Below are 10093 nucleotides of genomic sequence, written 5' to 3' on the forward strand. Positions count from 1 at the left end.
CTTTAAATATTTCTCAATACCAGTTTATAACACTGCCCTCTTGTGGCAAATACAGAAACATTTGTAAAATTATTACAGAAAATTATAGTCTAATATTTTACATCATTTCATATATCACAAAAGTTCCAATAGTCCATAACATATATGAACTAGTATTTTCTGTAACAATTATTTTTACTATAAAATGTTGAAAGAATAAAGGTGACTTTATAATCATGGTTGCTGCATCTTCTAGACTATTTCCAATGATTATTACATAATCACACAAATATTTCCAATGATTATTACATAATCACACAAATAAAGATTATTTATATTATAAAAATGGACATAAAACTTGAAAATTCTGAGACTCATAGTTATGACAAACAGTCATTATGACATAGTTACCATTTTTATGACATAACATAATTATGACAAAACAGTCCTAATTATGACAAAGTCATTATGACATCTATACAGTCATTATGACATAACATAATTATATCATAAACAGTGATGATACAATCATTATAAAATTGTTAGTCTTTATTACATAACATAATTATGACAATTACAGTCATTTGACAACATAATTATGGCATAAATACTCATAGTTATGACATAAATCCGTTTTAATTATGGCATAAAAAGTGAAATTATAACAAAAAGTTGAAATTATGAGATAAAGTCATAATTATTACATTAAAATTATGACTTATAATTATGGCTTAGTATATCATCATTTTGACATAATTTTGTCATCAATTTGACTTTCTATGTTATAGTATATTATTATGACTTAGTAGCTTAAAATGTTTATGTTATGTTATAATTATGGTTCACCAAAGAATAATTTTTTTCTAATGTTTTAGAAATTGCTCTAAAATGACGAAAAAAAAAAAAAAAATTCATGATCTTTTGTGTTCTCAGAATTTAGTGCTTAAAGTGCCTGTCACAAATATGCTTTTTTTTTTTTTTTTTATAAATCAAAGCGCCCACTAACAAACTGAGCGAGTAAATACAGCAGCCAATAACTTTTCTCTCAAGCCCTATTACATCACCTCATAAACCATAAATGGACCAGTTCTTACAACCATCTTACTAAAGTGTTCAATTATTTCCCAGACGGATCAGTTCCAGGTGACTGTGAGCGGATCAGCATTCTTCCCTGCCAGATAAGCTCCTGGAGAGAGGCTGAGGGAGTAAGGGATGGATGAAGGATATGTGGAGGTGTGAAGCAGAGTCATGTCATCCGCATTATAGAAGCACACCTGACACCCGTCGCAGTCCAGGTACAGCCCTATCCTGCTTGGTTTCACTGTCAGGTCTATCTCTGTCACTGTCTCATACTCTTTGATGCAGTAGCCTTGCTCATGCTTAAGGTGGAGCCCAATGTCCTTGTTTAAGTTGCTTATGCACCCACCATCGAAGCCCACACTCCAGTCTATCTTTGCTCCTACATCCACCTCCCAGTAGTGCTGTCCTGACTGGAAGGTCTTGTGGGTCCTGGCCAGAGGCCTGTAGTCTTTGTGACGCAAGAAAATCCCCTTTTTGGATGTGCGGATGACGCTGCGCCCATCAGAGGACACCCTCAGGTATGGATCATGACAGTCATGTATGACATTACGATCTGGGACTAAGAAAGACAAACGGAGAAAGATAAACGCAGCTTAGTTTATCATACACTGCTTTTACTGTATTTATAATCACATAATGCAGTCTTGGTGAGCATAAGAAACCAGTAGTGAATTTATTTGCCTAATAAACATTTATACACTTTCACATTGACTTTAATATGCTGTTGTCCACATTTGTATATCTGATGTTCTCACCTGGTTTGATAAAGCCCAGCATCTCCTTCCATACAATAAACTGCAAGTGAGTCTCATGAAGGCCAAGGAACAGAGAATTAGGTGTCAAATTCACGCTTTTCACTGCTGATTTGAACCTAAAATGCAGGAGATGAATGTAACTGATGGGATATTTACAGTACAGCGCTGGTAATGATTATCTGAAGCATATTGTACTACTTGGTTGTTTGAGAAGCAATGTCAGTATTTTCACAGCAGCTTTCTTTCTCTTTCATCTCTTCGACAAATTCCAGCCCTTTCTCAGTCCACCACTATAGGAGAAGTAGAATCAGATAAAGAAAATGGTTATCAATTTGAGAACAGCAGCTATGAATAACCTTATGTTAGATTTATATGCAACAATTAAGTACTTTTTTTTCTACTCCCAAAAATCACATACTTAAAACTGCTTTTTCGCTCTCATTATTCAAACTTTGAAGATACTAATATACACCTTTAAGAGTACAAATTAAGGTACAAAGGTTACTTGCAGGGACAAGTTGTTGTGCCCCTAAAGCTACTTTTTTCCCACATTTTTTTCTTCCTGTGTTGAGGTTACTGCATGCAATGACTAAAGATTGAATTGGATTGAATACATAATATCTTTTTAAATATTAAAATATTAAATATTCCATATTTTAAATGTTCCATATGCTGGGAATTAAATATATAGTAATTTTTAAACAATAATGTTTATATAATTAAAAAAATAATAATAATACAGTTTTATAATACTATTTAAATTTTGCAATAAAATGTAACTAATATGCATGCATTTCCTTTGGAAACAATTGTCTTGTTTTGTTCATGGTAATTAAAGATTCTTATTCTAGTGAAAGGACTATATTCAGGGTAAAAAGTCCCCATGTTAACATTTTACCATTTCTTAGAAAGAAGTATAATTAATTGAATTATGTTTCTTCATCAATTTCATATTTTTTTTATGTGTTTTTTAAATATATATATATATATATATAAGAAGTATAATTAATATATATATATATATATATATTGTTTCTTCATCAATTTCATATTTTTTTATGTGTTTTTTAAATATATATATATATATATATTTAAATAACAGTTTTTACAAATAAAAAAAATTATTTGAATTTTTTTTTGCCTAATGCAGTTATATCTATATGATGGACACAGTTAATTGGACAAACTGTGCTGAATGCAAATGTTGGTTTGAACCTGCAGAAACCCATCTGGCTGATCAGTCTGAAAGACTGAGCGTAGAATCCCTTCCTTCTCTCTTCCGTCGTTCAGCTTCTCTTCTGTTTCTGCTCTGTTTCTTTTCATCTTTTCTATCATATCCTTCTCTTCTTTCTCCAGTATTTTCTTCACTTCCTCCTCCTTTTTCCTCAGAAACTGGTGCATCTCCTCAAACTGAGCAGAGATCTGAGCAGAGAGCTGCCGAGACCTTTCCTGAGAATCACAACATATCACAGATAGTGATGAACCCTGCAACAGTCCTTTATGGAGTATTTAGATGGACTGTGTGATCTGTTTTCCTCTTTTGTGTGAAGTGTAATTTTCACCTCAGTTTTAGAGATCTCATTCGTCTGTTTCTTGATAAGAGCCTGCAACTCTTCATTCTCCTTCGACAGGAAGCTCAGAGGCTCTAACAATGAATTCTGCAACACACAAGACAGACTTGTGGGCATCGGACATGAATACTGCAGGCATCACATTTAAAGCAGAACTGCTCAGTTCTGCTCCTAGAGATCTACAGCTTCCTGCAGAGGAGCAGGATAGAGCACTTATGACTTTAAGTATTAAATGTACAATTATGCCTTTTGATATGTCTAATTATTCATCTACAATATGTTGGGCAATAATATTTCAACATGCATAGTGATTAAAGGGATAGTTCACCCAAAACTGAAAATTCTGTCATCATTTACTCATCCTCAAGTTGTTCCTCAATGCTGGAAATATTTTGCTTATTTTTTTTTAATCATATATTTTTTTTCTTTCTTTAACTATGGAAGTCAAAGGGGCCAGCAACTGTTTGGTTACCAACATTCTTGCAAATATCTTCTTTTCTGTTCAGCAGAAGAAAGAAACTCATACAGGTTTGGAACAACTTGAGGGTGAGAACATTTTCAGCAAATTTTCATTTTCGGGTGAACGATTCCTTTACTTTATGTTTTTTATTTATGTTTGTTTCTCAGGTTCCACTGAGGAGGACTTAACTAATTTTATCAATAAAATATCCTTAATTTATCCTTAATTAATTTTAGAGACCCAATGCTTTAGTCAATATCTTTAGTCAAATTTATTTACATAAAAATGGCAATTAAGAGGAATGTAGGCCTATTTCTTAAGTAAAAATTAACTGCATCATTTAAAGTTTTATATTTAAAATCTCTGAAACCTAAGCAATGTAACATGTCATAAGTAACGTTATATTTGAAGAATCTTTCGTTTATGACCAGTTCTTCTAATTAAGGCTGGAATACACTTCATGTCAGACTTCGACTGAGCACTATTTATACAGATTTGAAAACACCCCATCATACACTAAGTGATTTTCGGTGAAATCATTCATCTCAAATCTGTACAGTGGCTCTGACTTGTAGCAACTATTATCGACTCATACAGACTGCAAATTCAACTGCCAAAAGTTGTGTATTCCAGCGTTAAGATTTTAAAAGTCATGAACAAGTAACCTGATCAAGTGAACTTCTGGGCTTTCGTATTTCTGACCTGGATATGACCTGAAATTTGAGCAGCTTCAAACTCAAACATGTATCTACAGTTTGTGACGTTTCAGTCCTCACTGACCTTTCTGGGCTCTGCTGCCTCCTCCACAGGTTTGAACGTGTGTCCCTGGTGATTCTCACCATCCCTACAGATCAGACACACCAGTTTCTGATCCGTCTCACAAAACAGCTTGAGTCTCTCCTGATGATCTGAACACACCAGCTTCTCTGGTTCCTCAAACACTCTCGAGCCTGCTCCACAAGCCGCTACATTCATGTCCCTGAGGGTCTGCTGCTCGCTCAAGTGTTCCCTCACGGCACTCACCATATTCCGCAGGACTCGGTTGGACCGGAGGTCCCACATGGTATAGGGCCGCCTGCATTCCGGACACAGTTTCAGGCGGCAGCTTTGGGAATGATTGCTGATACACTGTCGGCAGAACGTGTGGTCGCACAGCAGGCTCACTGGATCTGTGAAGTCCCCCAAACACACCGAACACTGGATCTGTTTCGACAGCCGAGAATCCATTACAACTACTTGTTTGAAATACGTCGATGTTGTACAAAATGCTGCTTGTGTCCCTTAAATGTTGCACACACTCACTGGCACGGTTTAGATATGAGGTGTTGTCCCAACAGCTGCAGAGACGAATGACAACACATGTCTACCACATGTGCGGGGCAGGAGTGTGTTTAAGAGATCTTCCTCTGCCCTTACTTGACTAGCACATGTTTGTCCTAGTGTGCTAAATAAAGGGAGCCATATGACTCCCCGCACAGATGAACTCCCCCCGTTAAATCATGCCACTGCCCTCAGACACATTTAAATTACAGTCTGACTGATTCTACCAACAGGACTTGTTCATTTACAATAAAACAAATGGTAGCTAATATTACCAAAGTCAGATTTGACCTTCTGTCTGATATGGAGGGAATCAACAGGTGTTTGGATGATCACATGTGCATATAATACAAGCAGGAGCAGCTCACTCATACTGTTGTCATCACTATAATTAGTGTCTTAGTTACTGTAATGCGCAACACAGTAAACTCCCTATATTATTTTTATTCATTTACTGAAATAGGCCTAGTTCTCTTTTATATTTTGGTATAAAAGGCAGAATTTATTTGATCAAAAATACAGTAAAAACAGTGATACTGTGAAATATTATTACTATATATATATATATAAATATATATATATGCCTCTATAGCCCTATTTACATTTAGTCATTTAGCAGATGCTTTTATCCAAAGCGACTTACAAATGAGGACAATGGAAGCCATCAAAATCAACAAGAGAGCAATAATAAGCAAGTGCTATAACAAGTCTCAGATAACTTAACGCAGTACACGTAGAAAGTTTTTTTTATTATTATTATACAATAAATAGAATAAACAGAAAAAGAATAGAGCAAGCTAGTGTTAGAGGTTTTTTTTTTTGTTAATTGTATAATAAATAAAAAGAAAACAAATAGATAGAATATAAAAAGATTAGAGAAGTGTTTTTTTTTTAAGAAAACAAGCAGTTAGTAAATGTGTAGAGTGCAAGTCTAAAAGGGGCAAAGTTTTTTTTTTTTTAAGAAATTTGAATGAGTGCTAGAGTTAGAGGGTCAAATAAGGATGGAAGATGTGTGTTTTTAGCTGATTCTTGAAGAGCTGCTCAGATTGAGTTGGGCAGGTCGTTCCACCAGGAGGGAACATTTAATTTAAAAGTCCATAAAAGTGATTTTGTGCCTCTTTGGGATGGCACAATAAGGCGATGTTCACTTGCAGAATGCAAGCTTCTAGAGGGCACATGAGTCTGAAGTAATGAATTTAGGTAAAGGGGTGCAGTGGTGGTTTTGTAGGCAAACATTAATGCCTTGAATTTTATGCGAGCAGCTATTGGTAGCCAGTGCAAACTGATAAACAGAGATGTGACGTGCATTCTTTTCAGCTTGTTAAAAATGTATCTTGCTGCTGCGCTCTGGATTAATTGTAAAGGTTTGATAAAAGTGGCTGGAAGACCTGCCAAGAGAGCATCGCAATAGTCCAGCCTGGACAGAACAAGAGCTTGAACAAGGAGTTGTGAAGCATGTCCCGAAAGAAAGAGTCCGCCCTCTTGATGTTGAATAAAGCAAATATATAAAATAAATAAATGAATAAACATATAAATTTAATATATTTAAATATATAAAATAAAATAAAGCTTATATAAAATAATACTAATAATATATAGATATTATAGATATTATGTAATATTAAAATAATGTATTTTAATGTATTATGTGTAATGTAATGTATTTTAAAATCTAATTTATTTCAGCGTTGGAAAAGCTAAATTTTCAGTCTTCAATGTCACATGATCCTTCAGAAATCATTCTAATCTGCTGATTTGCTGCTCAAGAAACATTTATAACTATCAATGTTGAAAACAGTTTTTTTTTTTGTCAAAACAGTGATACATTTTTTGAGGATTCTTTGGTGAATAGAAAGTTTAAAAAGGGTTTCTTTCTTTCTTTCTCCCTTTCTTTTTTTTAAACAACATAAATGTCTTAACTGTCACTTAAGATCAAGTAAATGCACTCTGGCTGATCATGTTTCTTTAAAAAAATTCTTATGGATACCAAACTTTGGAACAGTATTATGTATATTGGGATTAATATAAAGTGTCATCCAAAAAAAAAAAAAAAAAAAAAGTTTAGCATGCTGTCATTTCATTGACTAAAAGTGGGGAAGTTGTGGCCTAATGGTTAGAGAGTTTAACTCCTAACCCTAAGGTTGTGGGTTCAGTCTCGGGCTGGCAATACCACGACTGAGGTGCCCTTGAGCAAGGCACCGATACCCCTAACTGCTCCCCGGCTGACGCAGCATAAATGGCTGCCCACTGCTCTGGGTGTGTGTTCACGGTGTGTGTGTGTGTGTGTGTGTGTTCACTGCTGTGTGTGTGCACTTTGGATGGGTTAAATGCAGAGCACGAATTCTGAGTATGGGTCACCATACTTGGCTGTATGTCATGTCGTTACTATTTTTGACATAATATGACATAATTCCCTAATTAATTACATTTAATGTTGATTAATATGAAGCTTAGAAGAAAGAAAGAAAGAAAGAAAGAAAGAAAGAAAGAAAGAAAGAAAGAAAGAAAGAAAGAAAGAATCAGTCAAGGGTCAGAAGTTATCCAGAGCTCAGTGCTAAAATGCCACTAAATAAATAAATATATAAATACATACAGTACATATATAACTTCAACATAAATCACATTGTCTTAATATATCTTGTCCTATGTACATTACTCTGTTGGTCCAAGTTCCTCTTCTAGCTCTAACAAGCTTGACCACCAACAAATACCAGTTGGCAGTCCAGCTGATCCTTCCTCTAAACGCTTACATCAGCTCTCAGCTAAAGACCATAAATGAACAGTCTGGTTCAGATACCATCGGATTTCACAAAGAACTAAATATTTGTGCTAAAGCAGAGCTCCAGTTATGTCCAGGCCCTACACTGCTGTATCACATGATTAGCTCACGATGATATAAGATAGCATGTTTATACCGTCAAACATGTTAAAGCAAAAGATAAGCATGTTTATACCGTCAAACATGTTAAAGCAAAAGATAAAAGATAACGAACATATTCATTTATTATATAAAACAGTATTACAGTTGTACAGTATTAATAACTTTAACTATAGTGATTTATCAGACACAGTGGTGAATATGTTTACTGCATATATATAATTATATATAATTAATCTTTATTTAATTGCTGAGCTACGACATGTATCTTTCTCTATACAACAGTATATCACAACTTTCCTCCTAACCCCACCAAGGTGAATATGAGAATATTTTTTAGCACAGATTCACTGATCTACTGAGTCCACTAGATGGCGCTATTATGCAAGTGGAATTCACCTCCACTACCAAACAATTTATCCATGTAAAATCCCATAATCCATGAAACAGCCATTACGTCGTTGTTCAGCGTCACGTGATCATTCATAAACCACTGTAATCTGCAGATTTTTTGTTTTTTTTTAAACAAGTTTTTACTGCTTAATATTTTGTGGAAACCGTCAAACACTACCACTCAAAAGTTCGGAGCATCTTTTAAAAAATGTATTTAGCAAGGAATGCATTAAAATGATCAAAACTCACAGTCAAGAAATTTATAATGTGACAAAAAATATATATTTCAAATAAATACTGTCGTTTCTTTTCACAAAAAAAAAAAAAAAAAAAAAATCCTAAAAAGAAAAAGAAACAGTTTTAAACATCAGTAACAATCATTACATTATATTAAAATGATTTCTGAAGGATCATGTGACACTGAAGACTAGAATAATGGCTGCTGAAAAGTTTTGCCATCACAGAGTAAATTACATTTTAATGACGTTTATATTGTATATATAAGAAATGTGTAAACATAATCATACGTTGTGATATTTACCTTGATTTTTCTTCATTGTTGTCACGTGATATTTCATCTCAAGTATGCTCTTCACTGAGCCTGCTGACTTTTTGGTAAAGTAAAAGAAGCTTAAGCTAACAAGACAAAGCTTACAACATAAGAAAGAAAAAAAAATCTGTTAGCTCTTTTGTATGTTTAAGAAGAACAGTACGCCACTGGACAAATGTCATACCAAAAACATTTTTACAGTTCTCCCCTTATGAAAAATACGTTATGTGTGCTAATATTATACTTCTTTTAAACTAAAAATAAGAAAGTATGCTTTTAGTTTACTTTTTATGAACTCCTCAGAAATATACTTAAAATGACATTTAAGTATACTTGACTTATACTTACAAAAAGTCTTAAATATATTTGAGCTATACTTGTGCTCCTAGAATCCGTGTTTTCATTGTTATACGGTAGAGGGCGCTAGTACACATCTTCTGTACAGAATTTCCAAAAAAAAAAAAACACACAAGTGAATAAGAAAAAGAAACAACTACTAACACATGTAATATGATCTGACATGAAACAGCATCAAAACTGTAACGTTATGAAATAAAATGTAGACCGATGAAGAGGTAACAATTACAGTTAAGCTTTGGGGTGTTGATCGACTCCATCTACGTTTTGATTATCATTCTGAATCCAATTTTCATAATGTTATTAATTTTTATGAAACTTACCCACATTAAAGTGTTTAAAAAAAGAATGCATGAAGCTAGAATAAAATCTTTCTACTTACAAGTATACTACTAGAACACTGATATTTGTATACTTGATACATAAAGTATACTTAAAAATATACTTGAACTTTACTTAAGTATACTTAATAAAATAAACTTGAAGTATACTACTTTTTGGTAAGGGTCACTATTACACATTCAGATCTGCATTGCCATTAGTGTTACCACTAAAGAGTGCCGTTCCCTTCTAAAACCCTTCTACAACAATCCTGACACCACCATCAAGTGAAATAATAACTAATAAAGCTATAGGAAGGTACACAATCTATCAATCTGAGTATTCCCGCTTTCCAGACACAGTTTGTAAGGTTCTGCTTTTATTGTAGTCTTGTTTGTGAAGACACTGTGCAGTTTACTCGCTAGAAAT

General features: G+C 33.9%; 1 protein-coding gene across 1 annotated transcript; it reads right to left on the minus strand.

Annotated features, from left to right (window-relative positions):
- Positions 1-7: 7 nt before the first annotated feature.
- Positions 8-5293, minus strand: LOC109075559 (zinc-binding protein A33-like). Its single transcript, XM_019091454.2, has 6 exons — positions 4626-5293; positions 3377-3472; positions 3030-3263; positions 2013-2104; positions 1815-1930; positions 8-1618 (listed from the first exon to the last, which is right to left on the minus strand). Exons 1-6 carry the CDS (start codon positions 5070-5072, stop codon positions 1113-1115), a joined length of 1491 nt encoding a protein of 496 aa, XP_018946999.1. The 5' UTR covers positions 5073-5293; the 3' UTR covers positions 8-1112.
- Positions 5294-10093: the final 4800 nt, after the last annotated feature.

The sequence above is a fragment of the Cyprinus carpio genome, chromosome A16, assembly GCF_018340385.1.
Source record: "Cyprinus carpio isolate SPL01 chromosome A16, ASM1834038v1, whole genome shotgun sequence".
NCBI classification, from domain to species: Eukaryota; Metazoa; Chordata; class Actinopteri; order Cypriniformes; family Cyprinidae; genus Cyprinus; species Cyprinus carpio.